We start from the raw sequence: 26,845 nt of genomic DNA, 5'->3' as shown, positions 1-26,845 counted from the left end.
ACTCACAGTGGGTGTGTATATGAGAGTTCTGCTTGGCATAAAATGTTAATGAAAATGTGACGATTCACCGGAGCTCACACACTGATTTCCTGGAGATACATGATTCACATGTTCCCATCAGCCCCTGGGGGTGCCAGTAATCCAATAATATTATTTTGATCAGCCCCTGGGGTGACCAGTCCACCCCTGAACATTTCCCAAACCTCCTACGCACAGCTCCTACCCTCTTCTGTACTCCTCTCTGAGACTGGGACCCAAACCAGGACACTCCATTCAGCTCAGCTCCAGTTCAGCACTTAACACCATCACCAGTTCACACTTAACCCCCCAGACAGAGACCCTCACTGAGATGGACAGCACCTTTCTCCTCTGGAGAGACCGGCCTGGGATGTTTGTCATGCCTTGGGCTGTCTCTCTCTCTTTCTTTCTCTTTCTCCTCTCGTTCATTTCCCTGAATTGACAGAACCCCTGTCTTTGTTTCCGTGTCTCTTTCTCCTCTGAGCTGAAAGAGCCCACCCACTCTCAGCCACTGATTCAGGCGCTCGCTGAATGTGTGATGGATTAGATTCCCTCAGTCGAATTGAAAAGAACGTTTTGGAACAAAGTATTCAATCATTGTGCTCATGTTCATTACAATGTCTTGTACTCTTTTGGCCCCTAACATTTTCTTATTAGTCGTTTTCTATGGAATAGTATAGTATAGTATAGTATAGTATAGTATAGTATAGTATAGTATAATAATTGTATGGCATAGTATGGTATACGGTAGAATAGTATACTACGGTAGTAGTATATTCACTCTAAAGTGGTCACCAAGAACTCATTCCTCCCTGTAGTCTCATCACATTTTTTCTGCCCTACTCATGTGTTCACTGTGTCCACTGCAGGCCGTGGTGTGAAGGTGGAGGATATTCTGAAGGACGACGAGACCATCACCTCCTACCTCCTCAGAGACGTGCCTCTGACCGACTCTGTTGTCAACCAGCTGATCAACGCCCAGGTCCGACCTGAACAGGTGGGCCCTTGCGAGTATCACACAAGATGAGATCATGAGGGCCTAATGTTGTATCCTGAGTCTCAGTCTCAGTCGGATTGTTCTTGAGGCACACCTGTGGTTCGCTCAAATTCGCAAACATAGGCGAACGTTTGTGAACGCACGCAAACAGTCTGATGAGATAGTTCTCTGCCGACATACTGGGAGATGGACGGAGGTTTACTGTTGAGATGGGCTGTTTACACAAAATCGTTCAAATGATCTTTTTATGGTTATGGTTATGGGATTTGGCAGACGCCTTTGTCCAAAGCGACACACAAATACAAAAACAACATAATATTTCAACTTGAACAGGGAGCAGATTAGAATTTTTAGAGTAAACATGTTTGCTGTGAGCGCTTCTGTTTAAGGAATTTGAACACACCTCAGGGTGCCAGGGCACACAGGTTGGGAAACACTGGCCTACATTATACCCAAAACCAAGAGTAACTCTGTGTGTGTGCTCATGGATTTATTGGAGCCATAAACCTCCTTGTTATTTCACATAACCACACATCCATAAACGACAGACGCTGTGTGTCTGCCAGCTGAGTTGGTGTTTACTAATTGTGTAACATGTGAACTTACAGAATGTGTTATCTCTAACACGGCTCATCAGCGCCATTCCTTCGCATTGCTCAGATTCATTCACCACTCGCTGTGGGAGTGGTGAAGGCAGCCTGTTTGCGCTCAGCGTGATTGTCCAAATAAGAGTTGTGTGGCCCCAGATGGTTACACGACTCTCCCTGCGTGAGGCTCATGGCTAGCGCGGGGCCCGTCGGGGCCTGTGTTCCGGCTTTTGTTACGGTAAGCCGATGCCGTGTTTGAGTTTGACAAGCTGCTCGTGTGTGTGCCAACCCGGCATGCGGTCAGTGGTGATGTGATGTATATATTAGTCAGTCCTCAAGGCCATTAGAGTCATCTGCAGGGGTTTGGGTTCCTGTTGGCAGTAAATATGACCGTTTAGTTGACGGGAACTCCCAGCACAGGCTCAGAGTCCTGCTGTTTGCACATGCACACACATGCACACACACACACATGCACACACACACACACACACACACACACACACAAGCAAACCTACACACACCTAAACACACACATATATGCATACATACACACACACATACACACACATGCATGCACATGCACATATGCACACACACACACACACACACACACACACACACACACACACACACACACATACACACACACATGCCTACCCACACACCTAAACACACACATATGCATACATACACACACACACATACATACACAAACATACACATGCAAGCATGCACATGCATATGCACACACACACACACACACACACACACACACACACACACACACACACACACACACACACACACACACACACACACAACAACCCAACCACCCACCTCAAAGGTCAGAGTCAGAGCCAGTTAATTTTGTATGTTTGTGTATTTTTATGCCTGCACAAGCAAAGACCCCAGTTAACATTCTGGCCAGATCAGGAGTATTTAAATATACAGGCTGATACAAGGCACATGTTCCTCGGAGAAAAGATCAGAGGTAGCTGGGAGTCAAAGGTTTATTTGCCAATCCTGTGGAAGCCAGGACACCCGACGGGCGCCCGGCGAGGCGGGTTACCCCACGGCTCTGATAAGATACCCCCACCTCGCCCCGTCCCTCGCACTGTGAGTTCCCACTAGAGAACAGAACACAGCATCTCAGACACCCAGGGGCAGGAGTGCTTACGGCTGAACTCAACTCCCCCCCCCTCCTCCACCCTTCTATGGGAATCTGACTCAATCCTTATGAGAGGGAGCAAGGGTGGGTGAGTGAGTGGTGGGTGCAGAGAGAGAGAGAGAGAGAGAGAGAGAAAGAGAGGGGGAGAGAGAGAGTAAGGGTGGGTGAGTGAGTGGTGGGTGCAGAGAGAGAGAGAGAGAGAGGAGTTCAGAGGGAGGTAGGAGTGAGTGCTGCCCCCCTCGAGGTCGCATGACATCAGTATTAGAGCTGCGCTCTTGGGCCGCTTTCATATGGAAATGGGGCAGGCGAGGAGCGCGGGCCTCGTCCATTCAGAACAGCTCTTTTCTCAGAGCCGCCTAATTCAGACGGCCGCTGGACAGAGCATGGGCCGAGGCCTGGCACGCCACAACGGGCCGAGCGGCTAAGTCCTTAGCAACTAATCAGATGGGACAGAGAGAGATGAAGAGAGAGAGAGAGAGAGAGAGAGAGAGGGGGGGGCGGGAGAGAGGTGGAGGGAGGGTGCGTCTGTCACTCAGACGATGGGAGCACAGACATGCATGTGTACATGCATAGAAATGCATACCATGCACATACGGTTGCCATGGGCACCAATGCGCAGCTAGAATGACACCCAGATGCATATGTATATGAGGCCAGACCAGACCAGACCAGACAGAAACTCCCACACACATTCTCTCACATACATACAGATGCACACTTAGTCTGATTGGCCTAAAAGATTTTTTTATACTTTACACACAAACAGCACCTACACACAGGCAATGAGGGGTTGAAGAAATGTATGGGTTAGGGAAAATGTATGCTGTCCTCTACTATCTCATTGTATCCTTGACACACTGTCAAACACACACACACACACACACACACACATACACACACACACACACACACACACAAGCAAACCTACACACAGGCAATGAGGCAATCTGCTGCACACACTGTCACACATTCACTCGCGCACACAAATGCCCACTGAGACAGCCAATTACACGCAGGGGTCAGTGCAAAGCCCGGCCTGCAGAGAGGGCCACATAATGGCTGCTGGTGGGAGCTGAGGAATGTGGACAGTCAGGGTCAGAGAGAGAGAGAGAGAGAGAGAGAGAGAGAGAGAGAGAGAGAGAGAGAGATGTATAGGGAAAGAGAGGAAGAGGTAGAAAGACACAGTAAGCAAGAGAGACAGGGAGAGAAGAGAGGGAAAGAGAAAGAGAGGGAGAGTAGGACTCTTACTGGCTGCCTTGTTTATTGTGCCTGGATGTGTGAGCGTCTGGAGTGTGGCCAGCATCCCTGCCCAGCGGCTCTCTTACGGCTCAGCCCCATTCAGAAGCACCGGGGCCCAAAGCCACCACATACCACAAGCCCCCTGTACCATAGCATGGATGTGGATGGAGGGTGTGTGTGTGTGTGTGTGTGTGTGTGTGTGTGTGCCTGTATGCAGAGTCCGTACCCTGAACCCAAAGCACAGCTTATTGACAGCATATCCCCTGCTTGGGAGGAGCATCGGTGCTCACAGAGTCTCCTTTGTTAGAGTGCAGCGCCACTGTCACTCCCTGTAACTGTCTGTGAGGTGCCCTGTGGTGAGTAATGTGTCACCCATGGCGAAAATGTTCACAGTTCGTGTTACATAAGCTGTTTGAACAGGACTCTTGTCAGCGCAAGTCTGCCCATCAGTGGTGAGGAGGGCACAACGGCTACCGCTAGCTCACACAATAACTCATTCTCTTGTCAACATCGATGGCAGAGAACATCCGTGTTCTCATTGGTCGATTTTGGATGAGGAAAGCAGCTACTCGGCGCTCACCTGTCAGTTGACTTGTAATTATAGGAACAATGTAATGATACATCACGTCCCAAGATGTGGCTTTGCATGGGGTGTGGGGGTGTGGTATCAGATTGCAGAGAGTTATCAGCTGGTTACAAATTGTTGCCACAAATAGTCTGTCACCATGGGAATGATGCTATTGTTGGACTAGCGCTCCACCGAGGAAGTATGTCCATTATGGTTGATCCGCATGGCAACACATGGACTTTTATCTTGACGTTGATGTATGAATGTCGAGGAAATGAACAATGAATGAAATGAATCGGAACTGCGTACATTTGTCCTCCTTATCCTCTCTTTCTACCGCTTTTATTATTTTTCTATCATTCTGCCACCTTTTCACATTTTCTTTCCCTATGTTTTCTTATGTTTCTTTCCCCCTCCACTTCCATTCTCCCTCTCTCTCCCTCTCTTTCCCTCTCTCTCCCTCCTCTCTTCCCCTCCTCTCTTCCCATCCTCTCTTTCTGGCCTCTCTGCTCTCCTAGTTTGCGTACGGAGTGCCTGACCTCAAGCTGAAGGACATCGCCTGCAGCCAGTCACTGCTGGAGCGTTTCCTCATCTTCCCCAGCCGCCGCGGCCTGTACGCCGTCCGCAACGCCATGTGTGCCCTCACGCCACAACGGCTGCAGATCATCGAGGACAAGTTCTACGCCAACGTGGACTTCTTCAAGCTCTTTCGCCTGGTCAGCAACCTAAGCTCTTCTCCCCTCCCATCACCCAAAAGTGTTCCTGTCAATCAACAGTGGTAGATGGGATTTGGAGTTTGATGTGTGTTGCAACAGTTTTAAAATAATACGATGTCAGTGCCAAAGTAATAAAAATTCAAGTCTGGGTGATGCTGTGTCTCTGTTGCAACTCACAAGACAGATCTAGAGTCAAAATGTCCCCCAGGCATTATTATTTGAATAATAAAAAACAAGAACATTTAAAATGTAACCATCATCAGTGTTGTTCTAACAGTTAGGCAACAGGGTTGAGATTTAGAAAAGTAACTACTAAAATAAATGAATCCACTCCAGTATGTTTTGGCTCAGTGCTTGCGGTGCAATTACACTGTAATTATTACATAGGTCCACAAAGACGGCATTCCTTGGCAGCGCCATGAATGTGCCTCACGGGATCTCCCAGCATCCCCAGGAGTCGTTCTTTGGGCAGTGCCAACCATGTTGGCACTCTCTCAGTGGACACTCAGCCTCCAGACCCTGACTTGTGAGGCCCAGTGAAGGCGACAAGTCTCGCCGCGAAACACCCGAGTTCGCTCCCGGCATAAAGGGAGAAACGGGGGTCATTAAAATGGAGACAGAGGCTAGTTGGGGTCAGGAAAGGCACTCGGAGGCTTTGCGCCTGCTTTTCATGTGCGCTTAATGGTGCTGTTTACAGTGCACGGGGATTAGGCTATAAGAAGGAGGGTGTGTTCTGGATGCCTTCCTACACTCCACTCCACAGCTGAGTCCTCTGTGCTCTGAGACAGAGTTGACGTGGCAGAGAGGAGAGTCTAAATTCCTCAGTGCAGGACCAATGCCTCAAGTGCACTAGACCTATCCACCTACCTAATCAGTACAAACATACAAAATATAAAACAGTTAATAATGATCCAAATAAATATAGATAATTTAATTTTATATATATATATATATATATATATATATATCGATTGCATCAGTATGAACTGCTTAATGCTCCCACATGCCACACGACAGCTATATTTAAGGCAAGAGAACGTGATTCCCCAGCCGCCGCGGCCTGTACGCCGTCCGCAACGCCATGTGTGATAGGTGATAGACCCACCATTTGAATTAGGACCCTGCAAACACAGCAACTACGGTATTAGCAACATGCCTGTTGCTTGTAAGCGACCTGTCTAGCTATCAGTGTCTTCCAGTCATCTAAAAAGTTGGAGGTTTAGGTCAGTGCAGAGCTGTCTGTGTGTGTGGGAAGGGAAAGTGTCCAGGGACCAGTGGGGTGAGCGCTGACCAGCCTGGTTGGTCATGAGCAGACAGACGTGGCCTATTTCAGTAATGGGATTAGGATGGACAGGTCTATCTGTGAGACTAAACCATCAGATTGCTGTCCATAATAACACACACACACACACAGAGGGAGAGAGAGAGGGAGAGAAGCAGAAAAGTGTGTTGTGGAACTGGACGGGGCAGGTTGGTTTCCACTGGTCAAGGAGAGGAATGTGACGCAGCAGTGCAGCAGTGGGCCTCCACCCTGCCGGCTGCGTTCCGTACATACTTAGTGTACAGTCCACCCTCTGTCCTTTACTCTGTCTGATCTTTTCTTTCCTCTTGTTCGCTGGCTAATTTTGCCCAAGACTTTTCTGTCCTGTTTTGTTCTTCTTCTCTTCTCTTCTCTTCTCTTCTCTTCTCTTCTCCTCTCTTCCCTTCTCTTCTCTTCTCTTCTCTTCTCTTCTCTTCTCTTCTCTTCTCTCTTCTCTTCTCTTCTCTTCTCTTCTCTTCTCTTCTTATCTTCTCTTCTTCTTCAATTCTCTTCTCTCCTCTCTTCCTCTCGGCTGTTCTCTCCTCCCCTCTCTCTTCTCATGAGATAGCGTGGAATGTGAGGGAGGAAGGATGTCTTATTCTAGCGCTAGCCGCATGGCAACACGCGCCATTTCCTGAGCCTTCAGGGCCCATTGTATTTGCAGCTCGCTCTGACCATTCCCACCAAACGCCAGAGCCGGCAAGTCCCTGGAAGTGACTGTTGCTGGAAACACTCAGCGGTCAGGATACGGGATATGCGCCGAGAGACGCTCCAGCCGGCCCCTGCTCAGCAGATTTTGTGTGACTAATCTCATCCACCGAGGGCAGCTTGGCCCAGTCTGGTCCAGCTGAAATCATTGCAGTTAGGGTCTGTCATCATGGTGGTATGCTGAAGCAATATAACACTCACACTCCCCACAGCAATATAAGACCACTCATACTCCCCCACTGCAGCCTTGACCCACTAAACTTAACGGTAAATGGGAGAGGATTATGTCAACGCTGCTAGGCTCCACTCCCGTTCCCCAGAGATGAAGGTGCTGATGGTTGATGAGATGATGATGAATGTTTTTTGAATTATTTCTTTGTTTTCTTTTTTTATTTCACTTATTTTCTTTCTCTCTTGTCTTTTTTCTTTCTTTCTGTTTTTTTCTTCCATGTTTCTTTCTCTCTTTCTTTCCTTCGTTCTTTCATTCTTTCTTTCATTCTTTCTTTCATTCTTTCCCTTTCTTCCTGTGCTCTCCACAGCTCCCTCTCGTGCTGGACAGCAGCTCCCCTGGAATGGACCTGCACTTCTGGTCGCGAGTGCTGTCGGCAGCGTCAGAGAAAACACAAGAGGTACAGCGCCACGTCGCTCAGATGTCTGTCCACTCACACACACACACACACACACACACACACGCGCACACACACACACTCACACACACACACGCACACGCACACACACTCTCACACACACACACACACACACACACACACACACACACACACACACACACACACACACACACACACACCACACACCACCCCAAAGACGTAGAGCCGTGTGAAGCCACTATCTTTAGCCGCCCGAGGAAACGACGGCTTCCTCCCAGTCTGCTGCTTTTTCGTGTGGAAAAACCCCCCCCTGGCCCATACAGCGTCTAAATATGGAGGCTGTCCTCTGGAAGGGCCCTGCTGCAAAAGCCACAGAAGGAGCCATCAATCAACGCCCGGCGGAATGGTGACGCTGCTAAGTGGAGGGTAGGACTCGGAGAGTAGGTGACCAGGGCGGTGGTTGACCGGTGGGGGGGGGGGGTTAGGTTAAAAGAGGAGACGTTACCCCATCTCCCCCATCTTCCTCGACATCAGGGTGGGGTTGTGATTGTGGGGATGGATGGAGGAGGGTGTGTGTGTGTGTGTAATGTGGGGGTGGCGTGCGTTACTGGATGGATGGATGGCCTCCGGGGCGTCTTAGTGAAAATGGTGACATCCTGTTGCTGTAGCAGCATTCCTCCGCGCCGGCAGGCCTACAGGCGGCCCCTGTACCATTTTCCAAATTCCACCTCGGCCGCCTTTCGAGATGCAAACGCATTCCAGATGCAGGAAAAAGAAATTAGAAGTCCCACCCCTCTCCACCTCCACCCACCCCAACCCCCCGCTCCCTAGCCCCCTTGCAAATGACACGCCTCTGCTAGCCATTCTGCCTGCTCCTGTGAGACAAATATAGCTCCGTTTGAACCTGGCTAGCAGCAGGGAAGCGTAGCGCAAATCCAAAAAGGTGTGCTCAAGATGTTGTTGCGGTCAGCTTCCACACACCTGTCTCTCTGTACGGGGTCTCCCTCCAGGGGTGGCACAGCTGCTCCGTGCCTTTGATGTGAGAGCGATGGTGGATGCGGGTTTCCTCTTTCATCAGTTGCGCAGCCCTGCTTTAGCATCCACACTCGCTAAATTCAGAGGCAGTGAACCTTTCTAAACGCCTCCTGGTTTCACAATCACATTGCTCTTGTATGGTCTTGTGTTGTCATTTAACTGTGTGATATTCCCACTTTAGAACTTTAACATTGTTTTATGGAATCAATATGAGGTTCTAGTTAGTTTCTGTATTTACTAAGCAGTGTTTTTATCCCCCTGTTTACACTGTTTACACACACCCCCACACACACACACACGTGGCCTTCCACCACACACACACACACACACACACACACACACACACACACACACACATGCACACACACACACACACCACACACACACACACACACACACACACACACACCCCATCCACAGCTGTTCAAGAGGAGTAGCACTGAGGATCTGCTGCGGCTGCTGAGGCCCTGGTTCTCCGACCCGCCGTCCTTCAGGGAGATGATGGCAGCCGCGTCCAGCCTTGTGTGCGGCTACTCGGAGGGGGCCTTCTCGCGCGTCGCCTCCTTCAACTGGTATGAGGGACAACAACTACAAGGTCTTCCTGGGTATCGACGGCTCCAGGGCTCAGCGGGAGTACGACTACGACGACTCGACCAGTGAGTCACATTCACCTCTCAGACACAGATCTCTCTCCCACAGAGACCTTGAGCTCAGGAAAAGACTCCCTCAGACAGACATAAACAAGGGCTTTCCAAGGACACAGACATTGTTTGTTAGTGACCCATGATTCATTTCATCTTAAAACAATCCTGAAGTGCATCATTAAGGCACACTATTTTGTATATTCTACTCATAACAGAATTTTTAAATAAAATAGCAATAAAACAATAAAACAAATGATACAGTGGTAAACATAAATCAAAAGTCTCCCCACATCCCTGATTTGTCCTGTTCTGGTCACCCTGTTTTCTCCGCAGCGCCCTTCTGCAATGACCTGATGCGTGAGCTGGAGTCCAGCCCCGTCACGCGCGTCGTATGGAGGTCGGTCAAGCCTCTCCTCATGGGTCACATCCTCTACGCTCCAGACTCGCCGGCCACCCGCAAGATCATCAAGAATGTAAGCCGCTTCTTCTCGTAGCCACTGCAGTGATCAGCGGTCAAGGCTTAGTCAGTGACCTTTGCTTCCTGCACCTGATTATGTTGCCACACCTGTGTAATCTCACACCTGTATGGGATTAGGCTGTGTGTTTGGAGAGGGGGTGTGTGTTTGTGTATGTGTGTGCAGAAAAGTGTGTGCCATTGTAATCTGCCCGTGCTGACCAGTTCTGTAACGGTTTTGAGCTCAAGCTCTGGTGGCTGCCCTCACAGTGGTCCTGTGCTGAACAATGGGCTTATTTAGCCTCTAATGTACCAGTTACAAGAATAAACCACTCCCACTCTGTCCCAAACAGTGTATTTAATGGAGAACCACTGTTGTGTGTGTGTGTGTGTGTGTGGGTGTGTGTGTGTGAGAGAGAGAGAGAGAGAGAGAGGGAGCATGGATAATCCTAGTGGTCACTCAGACATCCATCCTGTGGTGTGTAACAGCCCCTGGAGGCTCTTCTATGATGATGGCAGAGGGGCTCCAATGGGAAGGCGCCATACACACACACACACACACACACACACATACACACACACACACACGTGCGTCACGCCCTTCACAAACCCCTCACACACACCCAAGCCCTCACGCTCGGCTGCCTCTCTCTCTCTCTCTCCCGTTACGCCGCTTCGGGCCCGCTGGTAAGGCTCCACTTCCTCCTCGCCCACACACACACACACACACCCTGCTACCCGCCGCCTCCCGCTTTGTTCCCAGCCTCCACTCCGGTGGGAATCCGCGCACTGGAGGCGGCCGGCCGGACCAAAGGTTAAGCCGTCACTGACCGTTACCCAAACACAGACACCTACCCCAACGCCAGTGCCGACCGGGGTGCAGTCCGTCCTCTCATCCTGGGCACCGAGCTCGGGTCATGCCAGCCGAGCCCTGCCAAACACTGGGTCGCTTGTTTTGGGTTGCCTAGTGGTGTGTAGCAGTGTGTGCCCATGCATGAGTGTGTGTGTGTGTGTGTGTGTGTTTTTGGTGTCGTCAAGTGCAGTAGAAAGAAGCTGAGGTCATCAGCTGAACTTTGTAGAGCGATACACATCTTATCTCAACCCTTTTCACTCTCTCTCTCTCCCTCTCTCTCTCTCTCTCTCTCTCTCCCTCTCTCCCTCTCTCTGTTGGGCTCTCTCTGGGGAGGTGTTCAGTCACCCGGGAACATGGAGTGGGGGAAAGACTGAAGGAGAGAGCCAGAGAGAGAGAGAGCCAGAGAGAGAGAGAGAAAGAGAGAGCCAGAGAGAGAGAGAGAGCAAGAGAGACAGAAAGAAAGGGAGAGCCAAGAGGAAGGAACAAGGGGAGGAGAGTGACTTGTTGAGAACACGTCTCGGGGAAAGGGCCTCGTATCTGGAGGCTCGGGTGTAAGCCTGCAGTGCTCGAGCACGAGAGTCCACCTACACACACACACACACACACACACACACACACACACACACACACTCTCCCTGGGGCTGACCTACTCTCCGATTTCTCCAGTGCTGTGCTTTCTCTCCTGCCCACTGCCCTGCTGTGTTCTGACCCGACCTGTCCCGCTTGCCTGCGTGCCTGCCTGGCCGCCTTGCTTGGGCGCGGGAGCGTGGAGCTGTGGCTCGCTGGGAGCCGTTGGTTTGTGGGAACCCCAGCGAAAAACCGGCCGACGCGCTGAATGCACACGGCCACTTGTCACCCGTCAGGGGCCATTGTTCCACTGTCCCATTGTGCGGCTTTTGTGCCGGGCTATCTGGCAGATACAGGAGGAGGATGTGTAATTGGCTCTTTGGGCTTTTTCTTTAGGACGGGTCATTATGAGGGGGGGCATTGTGGAGATGTCCCTGCCGTGAAATCCTTTAATTAGCTGTACTGAGCATTGCATTGCTATGCATTCCTTTTGGAATTTTCACACATATAAAAATGTATAGAATGTGTGTGTGTGTGTTTGTGCATGTTTTAATGTGAATTTGTGTGTTACTGGACCCTTTATGTCAGATTGTGTGTTTGTATATGCACATTTGCATGTGAGTGGGATTTTTGTCTTTTACTGTGTAATTGGGTTACCTCTACTCTGTTTATTATGCATCTCTGTTTGAGATTTGCTCAATGTATTTAAGTTTGCACCAGCATTTGGTGTTACTTATATTGAATACCTCTCCCCATGTGTGTGTCTTTGTGTCTGTGTGTGTGTGTGTGTGTGTGTGTGTGTGTGTGTGTGTGTGTTTATCGTCTGTGTGTTGTGGCGTGTGTGTGTGTGTGTGTGTGTGTGTGTTGTGTTTGTGTGTGTGTGTGTGTGTGTGTGTGTGTGTTTATGCGTGTGTGTGTGTGTGTGTGTGTGTTTGTGCGTGTGTGTGTGTGTGTGTGTGTTTGTGCGTGTGTGTGTGTATGTGTGCGTGTGTGTTTATGCATGTGTGTGTGCGTGCGTGCGTTCGTTCGTGCGTGCGTGTGTGTGTGTGTGTGTGTGTGTGTTTGTGCGTGTGTGTGTGCATGCGTGCGTGCATGCGTGCGTGTGTGTGTGTGTGATCCTCTCCAGGCTAACACCACGTTTGAGGAGCTGGAGAGGCTGAGGAACATGGGCCTGGCCTGGGAAGAGGTGGGCCCTCAAGTGTGGACCTTCTTCCAGGACAGCATCCAGATGAACATGATCCGGGTGAGTCTGTGTGTGCGTGTGTGTGTGTGTGTGTGTGTGTGTGTGTGTGTGTGTGTGTGTGTGTGTGTGTGTGTGTGTGTGTGTGTGTGAGTGTGTGCGTGTGTGCGTCCGTGCGTGTGCGTGTCTGTGCGTGTGCGTGTGGCATGTGTAGAATAGTTAAGAATGAGGAAGCAGGGGAGTGAGTAGAGATAGAACATGAGAGAGTAAGACATTTCTGTTAGTTATTACCTTTTATTGGTGACTACCCATTTTGTCGTGTCGCCATTCAGACATTAGCACACCCTCTATTAATAACGAAAACCGATACAGAGGTATGTCCTCTAGGAACTTACAGAGAACTATTGATGTTACTCTGACAGGTCCTTCTAATTAGCGCCTCATTAGGCAGTAGTTTTAGGAGCCATGTGTGTTTGAGGAACAAGCTGTTCTGGATGTTTGAGCGCCGTAAAACATTAACGTTAGTCTAATGTTCTCCTCTCGGACTGTCCTCCCTTGTCTTCTGTCTGCCCTTATCGCAGGACTCCATCAGGAACCCTACGGTGATGGATCGCATCGAGCGGAGCCTGGAGAACGTGCCGTTCTCTGTGCACGACATTCTCAACTTCCTGTTCAACGGCCCCGAAGAGGAGCGAGCCCCTGGCATGCCCAAGTTCGACTGGCGCAACGTCTTTAACACCACCGACCGCGTCATCCGCACCATGAATCAGTACGCTGAGGTGAGCCTGGCTGAGCCCCAAATTCACAATTTAAGCATCTAAAGTGTACACGTGTGACCTTTGGAGGGTGGAAGGAATCGTTGGGTTAGTGTCAGGGGTTTGGGTTGGGGTGTGGGATGTGATTGCTCCTCTGCCTGGTTTCTAACTTCCAAACTGAGATGTCTCAGGGTGTCAGACTCAAATCAGGTTGTAAGCCGGAGTTGGAATGAGATCTCGTGGGGGCCGTCATTGTCATGGTTCATTTTTCTGCATGGATTGTTGTTTGATGATATACACCTTTACTACACCCATTTATGGATACTAGGTTTAATCAATTTGTCATATTATAGAGACCTTGCTTATTACACATAATTGACTCAAACTGGATGTGAATATCTTATATACCCCCCACCCCACTCTTCTACCCAAAACATCTGGGGGGTTGTTGGTGGGAGTTTCGGCCCATGAGTTGGATCTTTGACCCCCCCGTCTAAGCACATCAACATGGACCTGTCATATGGCTCTAGAAGCACTTGTTCACTGGCATACCCCACAAAGCTCTCATCTGAAATGCATGGCTTCACCACGATAGGATTAATAGGACAGGGTTTTGCAAAAGAGCTTCATCTGAATGACTAAATTTGGTGAAATGGTCTCTCTTTGAGAATAAGTACATTTGCTGTTGGGACTAAATTACACATGCATTGGATGTATCCTGGAGCTTTGTCTCAGTGGCAGGCAGCATACCCCAGGTTGACCTCTGGTCAGCGGTCCCTTAGAACAGTCCAGTCTGCAATGAGGAATTCCTGCTAGCTGAGTGCACTCTGGCTTTGCCCTGCCGCTAAAGACATGTAAATTCCCTCCTGAAAGCAAAGTTTCAAAAAGACCCAAAAGTGTGAGCCCAAGCTTGGCTAGTGACAGTGTTTGTTATCCATCACTGATGAAGTTGGAATCTGTTACTAAAACGAACGAACGAACGAATGAACACACACACACACACACACACACACACACACACACACACACACAACCACACTCTTGCACTCGCTTTCCCATACAGACACACACACACACACACACACAACCACACTCTTGCACTCTCTTTCCCATACACACACGCACATGTAATTTACACAACCGAGAGTAGTGGATCTCTCCCTCCTGCTTTCCTTCTCTTTCTCACTTTGTCTCCTTCTCTCCCTCTCTCTTTCTCTGCACTCCATTCTAATGCCCTCCTCCTGCCCTCCTCTCTCATCAGTGGGGCGGCCCCGGGTTCGGCCCCAGGCCTGGACCATCATATCGGGTGGCACCTCGTCGTCCCCATCCCCCCGACCCCCTGCCGCTTTTGTCCCCAGGCCCCTTCAAAGCCCCTTCAGCCTGACAGGACAAGCTCTGGTCCATGCCGACCAATTAGGTACAGCTGTCAGTTGGGCCTGCCCGGGCCCTTTCCCCCACCCTCCCTCCCCCTGTAAAGAGCAGACCCTTGGTGGACTCTGGTGGCCCTCGAAAGCCTCCCTTTGGTTCCTGTCCGCTTTGGTTGCCAGAGGGGAGAAAAAAGGCCAGAAACAGCCCCCTATCCAAGCAATCAATTAAAGGGGGATAGCTTGCTCTGCTCCGTAGCATAATGTGCTAATGTTTAGCGCATTGTTTGGGCCCGCAGTGCAGGGATGTTTTCTGGGGTCCCCCCCACTGCGAGGGGGCCTCCCCTGGGTGTAGCGGGGCCGATTGGACATGGTCGCCGTGGCATCTGAGTGCTCTATTGAGGTGTCACGGGAATGGGCCACGGGGCGAGCAACTTTGGCACGGCCATTGTTTGTGTCTCTGCGCTGGCAGGCACATTGCTAACCTGCACACATGCTTATGTGCGTGCAAACATGTGCACAGACATAAATAAATACAGACACATAGGCACACACACACACACACACAAACACACAGAGGGACAGAGAGAGAGAGAGAGAGAGAGAGAGAGCAAGCGATCCACTCATACACACTTGCATAGTGTCTATGGCTTCCCTTCTAAAAGTTCTAAAAGTAAATTTGATTGTGAAATATTTGTGAGGGTGTGTTTGTGCATGGAACATATCAAGCTTGTGTGTGCATTTCCTTTAGCCTGTCACCGATATCTCCCCTTCACCCCCTTTCCCGCCGTGGAGCAGTGCCTGGTGCTGGACAAGTTCAACGCTGCCACCAACGAGGATGAGCTCACCTACTACGCACTGGACTTGCTGGAGGACAGCAAGCTGTGGGCAGGGCTGGTCTTTGAGGAGGTGTACCCGTGGACCACCGATATACCCCAGCATGTCAAGTTCAAGATCCGCATGGACATCGATGTGGTGGAACGCACCAATAAGATCAAGGACAGGTTGGTTGGATGAATGTAACAGTACTTTATTAGGTTACGTCTTATCATCTAGTAAGCTGTGCTTATCTACCAGTATATTCTCTCTCTCTGTCTCCCTTTCTCTCTCCCTCTCTCTCTCACACACACACACACACACACACACTTCTTTTGGTGATGTCCTGTCTCTCAGATACTGGGATCCAGGTCCCAGGGCCAATGCCATGGACGACCTGCGTTATGTGTGGGGAGGGTTTGCCTACCTGCAGGACATGGTGGAACATGCGGTCATCAAGACGCACACAGGGAAGGAGTGGCTTCTGGGAATCTACCTGCAGCAGATGCCCTACCCGTGCTATGTGGATGACCTGTGAGACCAACATTAAATGAATTCCACACGTGTCTACCAGGTTGTGCTCCTTTGAGCAGCAGTGTGCTGCAGTGCAGTGAACTTGTCCCTGTGCTCCCCCTTTCCTTCCTCCTCTTCTGGCATCTTCTTCTTGCCGCCACCCATCTTCTTTGATCCCTCCTTTTCCTCTTTCACCATCCTCTCCTCCTCTCATCATCCCCTCCTCACTTCTCCTCTCCTCTCCTCTCGTCTCTCCTCCTCTCATCATCCTCTCCTCTCTTCTCCTCTCCTCTCCTCTCGTCTCTCCTCCTCTCATCATCCTCTCCTCTCTTCTCTCCCCTCCTTACCTCTCCATTTGTCTCTCCTCCTCTCCTCTCATCTCTCCTCTCTTCTCTCCTCCTCTCTTCTCCTCTCATCTCTCCTCTCTTCTCATCTCCTCTCATCTCTCCTCTCTTCTCTCCTCCTCTCCTCTCGTCTCTCCTCTCTTCTCCTCTCCTCTCCTCTCGTCTCGTCTCTCCTCTCTCCTCTCTCCTCTGCTCTCTCCTCCTCTCCTCTCCACTCCTCTCTCCCCCTCTCATCTCCTCCTCTCATCTCTCCTCCTCTCCTCCTCTCCTCTCCTCTCCTCTCCTCTCCTCTCTTCTCCTCCGCTCTCCTCTCTAGCTTCATGCTGACTCTGAACCGCTGCTTCCCCATCTTTATGGTGCTGGCCTGGGTCTACTCTGCCTCCATGATCGTCAAGAGCATCGTGCTGGAGAAGGAGCTCCGCCTCAAGGAGACGCTCAAGACCATGGGCGTCACCAACGGCGTCATCTGGTCCACCTGGTTCATCGACAGCTTCATCGTCATGGCTGCCAGCACTGCCCTCCTGACCGCCATCATCATGGTGAGGCAGACGACCCTACCATGGCCCAAGAGGGTCATGAAGCTCAGTCACTAGAGGGTCATGAAGCTTAATAGTACAAATGACAAGAACAATAACTGATTTTAGGAAATTAAAGAAGTCACTACAACTACACTGAATAGTTTATCTGATTCAATAATGGTGACAATGATGATTTCAACATGCTACAGTGACCCCTAGTGGCAATAATGCTGAATACCAAAAAACATTTTTTCCATAGTTTTTTCACTGTTGACAGAATAGATGAATGTGTCTCTCTCTCTCTTTCTCTCTCTCTCTCCCTCTCTCTCTCTATCCTTCTCTCAGGGCGGGAAGGTGTTGAACTACAGCGACCCTTTCATCCTCTTCCTCTTCCTGCTGGCGTTCACCACGGCGACCATCATGCAGTGCTTCCTGATGAGCGTCTTCTTCAACAAGGCCAACCTGGCGGCGGCGTGCAGCGGCATCGTCTACTTCACACTCTACCTGCCGCACATCCTGTGCTTCGCCTGGCAGGACCGCATCACCAAGGACATGAAGCTCATGTTTGTGAGTGTGTGGAGCGCTGGGCCATAGACGCCCAGTGTGAGCTCTTTTTATTTGATGTGCAACGTTTCGAGCCCCTGGCTCTTCCTCGGGCTACTCTAGGGCTCGAAAACGTTGCACATAACATAAAAAACCTTTCAAGGGATCTGTATGCTGTGCGGATCACTTTCTTTTACCTTTTACTTGAAGTGACACATGACTGAACTTTAACCTTCTAAAGCTGGAGTTCAGTTTTCCAGGCCTGGACACCTGGTCCATGCCTGGGCCAGAGAGGTGGATGATGTCTGTCTGTCTGTGTGTGTCTGTGTGTGTGTGTGTGTGTGTGTTTAAAGATCCTATCCCCATCTTGGCCATAATCCATACATATCAGATGTCTTAGCATATGGAACTGTTCCATTGTGATTTCAAAATGGCCCTTTTGTGATATGGTGTGTGCACTGTGTGCATTCTAACTGCACACACACTCACCCACACACACACACACACACACACACACACACACACACACACACACACACACACACACCCTCACACACACACACACACACATGAAATAACAATAGGCCCTATTATTGCAAAGGGGCACATATATGATTTTTGTGCTGAACTGTTCTGCATTCTGTTTGAGTGGAGCAAACAACAAGCATCAGTCCAGTGTTGACAGAAGAGTTACAGTATTCTTGACAGGCATGAGGAAACGGGCTGATGAGTGATCACACGAGACGTGTGTGAATGTTAAAGTGAAGGGCTGACGTGTCTGCCGTGGAGTCCCAGGGGGATTACACAGAGCTGGTTTGTACAGTCGACGCTAGTGTAGACGGTCCACTTACACAATGCAACACAACACAACAGCCAGGGATTACACAATGAGTGTTTGCTAAGAAAGGTGTGAATGAACTTGTTGAATGAGTGCTATTACTTCAATCACCTCTCTTGCAAATTTGCTTTTAAATGAACATTCTTTTGTTGTTTTTCACTGTCACTCACTCACTCACTCTTTCTTTCTTTCTTTCTTTCTTTCTTTCTTTCTTTCTTTCTTTTCTTCTCTCTCTCTCTCCTCTCTCTCTCTCTGTCTCTCTCTCTGCATTCCTGCCTGCCAGAGTCTCTTGTCTCAGGTGGCGTTTGGCTTCGGGACAGAGTACCTGTCTCGCTACGAGGAGCAGGGTCTGGGGCTGCAGTGGAACAACATCCAGACCAGCCCGCTGGAGGGGGACGAGTTCTCCTTCCAGACCTCCATTGCCATGCTGGGCCTGGACACGGTCATCTACGCCCTGCTCGCCTGGTACCTGGACAACGTATTCCCAGGTGATTGGTGAAGCAGCACGTTCACAAGCAGACAGGAGCTTGAATTTCCCCTTGGGGATCAATAAAGTATCTATCTATCTATCTATCTATCTATCTATCTATCTATCTATCTATCTATCTAGCTCAACACTGTTGTTAGAAACTGTCGTTAGAAAGACTAGATACGCCAGACTGACTTCCCTTGTGACAGGTGGGAACTGAGAATGTATGCCTGTTTCCATAAAAATCAATGCGATTAACAATACCACAACCAACAACAGAAATGGATCCATATTTTTATGTTACGTATCGTACTATCTTTGGTGCATCTCCAAAGCCAGATATTTTTACGGTACGTAGCAGGTTCAACAGTGTTCTTATGACTAAGCCAGCAGTGATCTCATCTAATTATACAGGCCCCTTAAATAGCAGGATAAGGTAGCAGCATTCCTGGAAAGATAGATTGAGATGTCAGTGTGGAATTCATGTAAGACCTGAGGAGTCACTTAGGGATTCTCCAGGAGAGTGTCAACAGAAGATGACTACACACAGCAATGTATGTGAACCTGTACACACACAGTCCACCTGGTCAGAGCCTGAGCCTGTACACTACGCTTGTAGTATGACGTTTCCGAAACTGTTTTAAACAATGCTCTGATCATTGTTTCTGGTCATCATTCACATTTCATCCCAGCACTGGGGTCAGTGTCCAGTTTATTTGAAAGTTGGTGCGTTGCTGACTGTCCTTTCTCTGCATTATCAGGACAATACGGCATCGGGCGGCCATTTTACTTCTTCGTCCAGCCCTCTTACTGGTTAGGCCTGGAACCGCTTGCGCCCAGTGAGTATTGTGTAGATAAGTAATGCATTACTGTGTCAGGCCAATGTAGGACTGTAACACCACTGCTCACACCATCAGCATTCATAATGAATGTGGTGTTCTGGTATACAGGTTTGACTGTTATGGACTAAGTAGTGAAGCTGTTCACAATGTTAGTGTGCTGACTCTTGTAGAGGTGTTATGACACCATGATCACGACCATGACACTGTGACTGTCACCTGTGCTCCTCTTAGTTTTAGACAAGAAGGAGGTTCCACAGGAGAAACCGGCTTTTGATAACCTGGCGAAGGAGGCCCCTGTGGAGCCAGCGCCCAAGCCTCCATGCCCAGAGCCCGCGGGAAATGACCAGGAGAGACGCGGCTCCTGCAAGCACCAGGACATCCGGGAGAAGCTGGAGAAGCTGGAGAAGGAGCGCGAGGAGCAGCTAAGGAAGCAGGAGGAGGAGGAGGAGGAGGCGTACCACAACCTGTCCGAGGAGCAGAGAGGTACGCCACGGCCGTCTGAGTCAGTCGAGCAAAGTTGTTTTTAAGTCCCTTTTAAAGACCCACCTCTTTTCACCACCACCTTAGGCCAGTGTCTCCCTTTATGCCCCAGTGTTTAGTTTTAAATGTTCCTTTTTCTGCATTCCTTCATTTATTTTAACTGTAGCCCTTTTTGTTTTTGTGCCTTCCTGTATTTATTTATTGCACTTTACTGTGAAGCACTTTGGTGCGGCTAAGCCGTCTGTAAATGCGCTATAAATAAAATTGACATTGACATTGACATTGAGCAAAGGGCCTGGATGTGCTGGTGTGTTTGGGTACTGCTTGGGCAAGGCTGGGGTTGACCGGTGTGTTAATAACAGGTGAAGGTGACACCTGAGCTGGGATGTTGTTTAGGAGAGAGGGCCTGAGTCACGGGGTGTTGCACTGCGCTTCAGGTGAAGTCTGAAACAAAAGGCAATAAGGGCCTCCATTCCCACCAGGACTGGTACACACACCCACACACACACACACACACACACACACACACACACACACACACACACACACACACACACACACACACACACACACACACACACACACACACACACACACACCACTGTTCAAGCCAGGAAATATGAGGTTTTGTGGGAAGTTTGTGCCCTTGAGAGTGTGTTTGCTCTCACTTGCAACACTGTAGGCCCGGTGTGTGTGTTTTATGTGTGTGTGTGTATCCGTGAGTGTTTGCGTGTGCGTGTCTGTGTGCTTGTGTGTGTAAGAATGCTGGTTAATGTAAAACTGAGGTGCTCCCACCACCTCGAGCGAAAGGCATTCCTTTCCACTGATCTCACGCTACTCAACCACGGCTGTCGCCGCCATGCCTCTCTCCTCTCCTCTCCTCTCCTCTCCTCTCCTCTCCTCCTCCTCATCCCTCTATCTCTCTGATGGTTCCCAGGTCCTCTGCTCTCTGCTGCGCTAAATCCCTTTCTCTGCCTTGGCTTTGTGGAAGTTAAAGCGTAACAATCCGTTTGCTGCACTGGAAGTGTAATGGAATGTGTGGAGGAGGTCATCTGCCTGGAATTACAATGTGTCCCTCTCATAGCCAGGGGAATGAATGGCTAGTGTGGGTTCTCTGATAGGGGAAGATAGCCTGGGCTACGTTGGCTGCCCACTGACCTTAACTTCAATATGGGAAACAAGTGCTACTTAACAAAATGTGTTTTATGAGAAGGTCATGGAGTGTAAAAATGGAAAGCATGAAAGAGAGAGTATGTAGCATTGCCGGGACATGGACACAAAAAGAAAAAAAAGGCAAAGGTTATAGTGATGCATGAGTATGAATATAATGGTCACTGCACTTCATGGTCAAAATGAGTTGAAACAGTCATTACTGGTTTTTGTGTGTGTGTATATGTATACATATATGTATGTGTGTGTGTGTGTGTGTGTGTGTGTGTATAATGCGTGGGTGCATGTGTGTGTATGTGTATGTGTGTGTGTGTGTGAGAGAGAGAGCAGCTAGATGTATTTATTCTCTGTACACCGTAACCCGTTGTGTCTCTTCTCCCAGGGAAGTCGTACTTTGAGGACGAGCCCACGGGTCTGGTGGTGGGCGTGAGTGTGCAGGACCTGGTCAAGGTGTTCAGTGGCAGCGCCCGGCCCGCTGTGGACGGCCTCAGCATCACCTTCTACGAGGGTCAGATCACTGCCTTCCTGGGCCACAATGGGGCCGGCAAGACCACCACCATGTGAGGGTCACAAAACACACACACACACACACACACACATACATACACACAGTGACACTCAAACAGATAAACATCACACACTGGAAGAAATATTTAGTATGCATTGAGATATGCAGCCTGGTACAAGCACACACCTTTCCTGAATATCAGCCACTGAACTCATGTTGACCTTTCAAAAGCCTCACTGAAGTTATGATTTATATTTGAAACAAGCCTGTGACCTATGAATATGTCTCTTGCATACTGTATGAATGCCTGTAACAAAATTGCTCTCATCTGACAGTAATGTTTCTAGCAGGTCTTCGGCACCTGACAGTTTGACTTATGAATGACTTGACATTACTGGTTCGTTGACATCATTACTTGTGGTTGACATCAGACAGGCTTGAGGTACCAGGGGGGTACAACTGAAGAGATAATGATGGAGCCTTTAGGCAGTTTTTCTTTTTTCTGAAACTGTTTTTATATTTGGCAAGGTTTTCTGATAAAAAAAATAATATAGGATTCTAAATGACAGGTACTGAAGTTTGGCAACAAGCCAAATTGACCAGCATAGTTTTCTCACATGTAACACAATGGCTTTAGTTTATGCAGGAGACTAAGTGACATTGGCCTTCATTTAATTTAGAGCCCTACGTTTCTATGAGGTGATTAGGTTATTGAAATGGGTAAAATGGGTAGATGATTTCATTGACAATTCCTTACCAATAAGGACTGTAAAGAAAAAGTGTGTACTTGTTCAGCTGTTTCAAGTTTCAAAATGAATCACTTTTGCTGACTACCAAAAATTGCTCACTATCTTTGCAAATAACTTCAAAACACTGACCAACTTTAACAGTTGCACTTTTTTGTGGCAGTCTTGCATCCTTGTGAGAGTAAGAGAAAGTGCAAGCCTGTGTCATTTTCAATGTCAGGTCCATCCTCACTGGGATGTTCCCTCCGACCTCTGGGACGGCCTTCATCTATGGAAATGATATCCGCACAGACATGGACGCCATCCGCCAGTCCCTGGGCATGTGTCCCCAGCACAACATCCTCTTCAACAAGTGGGTGCCCTTCATCCTCACTGATAACACCACAGGGCCCAGTGTTTGCATGGATAGAATGTCTAGTTTCTTTACGTCGTTGTCAGACCGCTGCCCTATCTTAAGGGTCATTCACACCAAGAACGATAACGATAACTATAACCATAACGATAAAAAGCGTCCACACTGAACAACGATAAACATAGTCTCTCCTTGTGTTAATGAATGTGATGGCTAATCGTTCTCAAAATCGTTCTGAAAGTGGTCCCCAACGATATCGTTCTTCATGTCGTTATCGTTATAGTTTATGTGTGAATGTCGTCATTCATATTAACGAGAACGATATTTGTTAATAGTTATCGTTATCGTTATCGTTCTTGGTGTGAATGACCCTTTATCGTAATATTTCTATTCCACCTTAATTTTACCAGTTTTCTCTTTCTCTTGATTTGTGCTGAAATTCACTTCACATTCTCTTCTCTTCATTCTAATGCTGAATCTATCTCTTTGCCTCTCTCCTTCTCACCTTCTCTCTCTCTCTTTCTTCCCCTCTCTCTCTCCCTCTCTCTCTCTTTCTCTCTCTCTCTCTTTCTCTCTGTCTCTCTCTCTCTCTCTCTCTCTCTCTCTCTCTCTCTCTCTCTCTCTTTCCTTCTCTCTGTAGCATGACGGTGGCGGAGCACATCCTCTTTTACTCGCTGCTGAAGGGCAGGCCTCTGCCGGAGGCGCAGGAGGAGGTGGAGAACATGCTGGAGGATCTGGGCCTTCCGCACAAGAGGGACGAGGAGGCCCAGAACCTCTCAGGTGGGCATCACACTCCCGCCTGGGTCACCTGTAGTCTTGGATCCAACAAGCTGGTATCTTCGGCATCAGATCTCCTGATTATGTTCTAGCTGTGTGTACATTTCATTCGCTTTAACGTTGCTGCTCTTCTTGCTGGGTGACATAAATGGTCAAATAAATCACATAGTCTCTCATAAATAAATCACATAGTCTCTCATAATTACCCAGTCACGTGCGGTAAGGTCAGAACCTGGGTAGGCAGTGTGCATTCACAAATCCAAACTCATTTGTAGGCTATTTTCCTGTTTTTCCTGTTTTAAGTCACCTGTCCTCGGTGTCATGTTGTGATGAGTGTGCTGTTCATGGTGCGGCCTCTGCCGTGGGCCTCTTCTGAGGATCTGCTCACTTATCAGGTGGCATGCAGAGGAAGCTCTCCGTTGCCATGGCGTTTGTTGGCGGGGCGAAGGTGGTGTTCCTGGACGAGCCCACGTCAGGAGTGGACCCCTACTCCCGCCGCTCCATCTGGGACCTGTTGCTCAAGTACCGCACAGGTAGCCCCCTTGCTCCCCCTGCTGGTCGCATCAGGAAACAGCACTTCAGTTGTATTGGGTCCTTTAAATGTTAGTAATTATTAATAATTACTGTAATTATTATTGTAAATTATCATTTTATTTCAACTTGCAGGCCGTACAGTGATCCTGTCCACGCACCACATGGACGAGGCGGACCTGCTGAGTGACCGCGTGGCCATTATCTCGCAGGGCCGCCTGCACTGCTGCGGCTCACCGCTCTTCCTCAAGAAGCGCTTTGGCGCCGGCTTCTACCTCACACTGGTGCGCCGTATGAAGGACGAGCCACCACGCATCAAGAATGAGGTGTGTGTGTGTGTGTGTGTGTGTGTGTGTGTGTGTGCGCCTGTGTGTGTACATGGGTGGGTGTGGGTGTGCATGTGTTTACGTTTGTGTGACTGAATCTAAATCTTTGAATCTTTGTGAGACTGAATCTAATCTTGTAATTATTGCACCTATCAAAATTGTGTCCTTATGTAATATTTACTCTGAATTGTGGACACAAATAAAGAAGTAAAGAAGTAAAATTTGTGTCTGCAATACTTCTCATCATTTGCCATCACCTCAGGACTTTCCCAAGCTAGCCTTCACCCCCTGTGCTGTTCTGTGTTGCAGGGGCAGTGTGACTGCACTGAGGAGTGCTCGTGTAAGTGCTCGCTCTGCACCAAGTTTAAAGAGGGCGTCCTAGCTGAGCCTGTGGTGCCTCGTAGACAGATGGAAGGTAGGAGTGTTGTCCCTTTGTCCTGACCCCTGAGAGCTGACCGGCCTAGCCACTCTCTACTCAGCTGTCACAACAAAGGAGGATCTGTAGTCTTCAGATGGGTTTAGTCAGAAAGAACACCCAAAAACACCAAACCAGAGAAAACCAGTAACCTAAAGTAAAACTGAATGCTTTATGGGTCAGTCTAATTTGGTCAGATGGGTCAGATTTACTGTCGGACCTCTGGTTTGGGCTTTGTTCAGACACAATTGGCAGTGAAAACCAGCCATAAGTCTGTATGATAATGTCACAGTCATATGTGTATATTTAGATATAGATTTTGAAATAGCCCTCTGTGACGTAGCCCTCTGTGTTAGCCAGTATATTACTGAATGTGCCAGGACTCCCCCTTTCCCATGTATTTCTAGTTATTCCTCAGTTCCTCATTCCTCAGTATTCCCTTTGGTCCCCTAAGCACCTCTCAGGATCTGGAACTGCAGACCTCTCAGGATCTGAAACTGAGCTTAAGTCATTGTGTACTGTACTGCATGTCTTCTTAATATGATTAGAACATGTCAAGCCTAATATTCTCCAGGCATATCCATCTTGGAAATATATGGTTTTAAAAGAATGCTGTCTGTGTGTGTGGTTTTGAATGTATGCCTGTGCCTGTGCACGTGTGGGTGTGGGTGTGTGTGCATGTGTGCTTGTGTTTGTGCGTGTGTGTGTGTGTGTGTGTTTGTGTGTGTGTTTGTGTGTGTGTGTGCGTGTGTGTGTGTGTGTGTGTGTGTGTGTGCGTGTGTGCGTGTGCGTGTGCGTGTGTGTGTGTGTGTGTGTGTGTGTGTGTGTGTGTGTGTTATGTACAGGGGATGCGGTGGCCATCACAGCCATAGTGCACCACCACGTCCCTGAGGCCCATCTGATCGAGGAGATCGGACAGGAGCTGACCTACCTGCTGCCCCACCGGGGCTTCAAGCATCGCGCCTACGCCAGCCTGTTCCGCGAGCTGGAGGAGACCCTCTCCGACATGGGCCTCAGCAGCTTCGGAGTGTCCGACACGTCCCTCGAGGAGGTGATTGACCTTCACAAAACAACCCTCTCTCTGCAGCTGATATTTACAACTCAATTCCTCCACTTCCCTCTTCCTATTTCTGCTATTAGAAACTCCATCAGATAAATATGTTTACTGTGATCAAAGGGCTGGGAGTACTAGTTATGTAGCATAGCGGGTCAAGGCTGGACAGTCATCCAGCTTTGCTTAGTTTGGCTTTCCAAGTACTGTATTTTCCGGACTATAAGTCGCACCGGAGTATAAGTCGCACCAGTCAAAAAATGTTTCATGAAGAGGAAAAAAAATATATATATATATATATATATATATATATATATATATATATATATATATATATATGTTGCACCTGAGTCGCAAGACTGGCCAAACTATGAAAAAAAGTGCGACTTATAGTCCGGAAAATACGGTATGTTTATCCACACACCTCTGCTTGAATTACAGAAAGAGGGGAATTGAGAGGTCCCATTGATGTGGTTTTCTGCTTAAGTGAAAAGTACGACTAATTCAGCACTAAGTATTCATGAAGACGTTTCTGTGTTTTCTGAAGATATTTTTGAAGGTTACAGTTGATGAAGAGACGGCGCACCTTGGCAAAGCAGCTCCAGGTATGGGTCAGTTTGCTCTTCCAAACAGTATGTTTATGGTAGAGATTTCCTTTGTCTTTCCTATTGTGATTTGGCATGGTGTGTTTGTGACAGACCTATGTGTGAATAATGTGTTTACATTCCTTCCAATCCTGTCCATTGATGTATATTTCCTGTCGATTCCTCTGTCCTTTGGCTGCCATCCCTGTGTGTCCTGTCACTGTAACCCGGTCCATCTCTTGACGCTGACTGTGCACCATA

General features: G+C 48.8%; 1 protein-coding gene across 1 annotated transcript in view; it reads left to right on the top strand.

The window, feature by feature from the left end:
* Positions 1 to 26,845, top strand: part of LOC125309264 (retinal-specific phospholipid-transporting ATPase ABCA4-like) — a 52,521-nt gene that overhangs the window by 6,819 nt on the left and 18,857 nt on the right. Inside the window, 23 exon segments of the mRNA XM_048266055.1 lie at positions 888 to 1,015; positions 5,096 to 5,293; positions 7,841 to 7,930; positions 9,365 to 9,523; positions 9,525 to 9,600; positions 9,922 to 10,061; positions 12,589 to 12,705; positions 13,224 to 13,421; positions 15,560 to 15,765; positions 15,935 to 16,111; positions 16,751 to 16,973; positions 17,298 to 17,519; positions 18,617 to 18,821; positions 19,564 to 19,641; positions 19,876 to 20,127; positions 21,677 to 21,854; positions 22,769 to 22,900; positions 23,541 to 23,680; positions 24,073 to 24,210; positions 24,344 to 24,534; positions 24,844 to 24,949; positions 25,795 to 26,000; positions 26,548 to 26,605. Coding sequence (XP_048122012.1) covers positions 888 to 1,015; positions 5,096 to 5,293; positions 7,841 to 7,930; positions 9,365 to 9,523; positions 9,525 to 9,600; positions 9,922 to 10,061; positions 12,589 to 12,705; positions 13,224 to 13,421; positions 15,560 to 15,765; positions 15,935 to 16,111; positions 16,751 to 16,973; positions 17,298 to 17,519; positions 18,617 to 18,821; positions 19,564 to 19,641; positions 19,876 to 20,127; positions 21,677 to 21,854; positions 22,769 to 22,900; positions 23,541 to 23,680; positions 24,073 to 24,210; positions 24,344 to 24,534; positions 24,844 to 24,949; positions 25,795 to 26,000; positions 26,548 to 26,605 — 3,618 coding nt within the window.

Source organism: Alosa alosa, chromosome 16 (genome assembly GCF_017589495.1).
Source record: "Alosa alosa isolate M-15738 ecotype Scorff River chromosome 16, AALO_Geno_1.1, whole genome shotgun sequence".
Classification (NCBI taxonomy): Eukaryota; Metazoa; Chordata; class Actinopteri; order Clupeiformes; family Clupeidae; genus Alosa; species Alosa alosa.
This window is presented reverse-complemented; position numbering and strand designations above follow the sequence as displayed.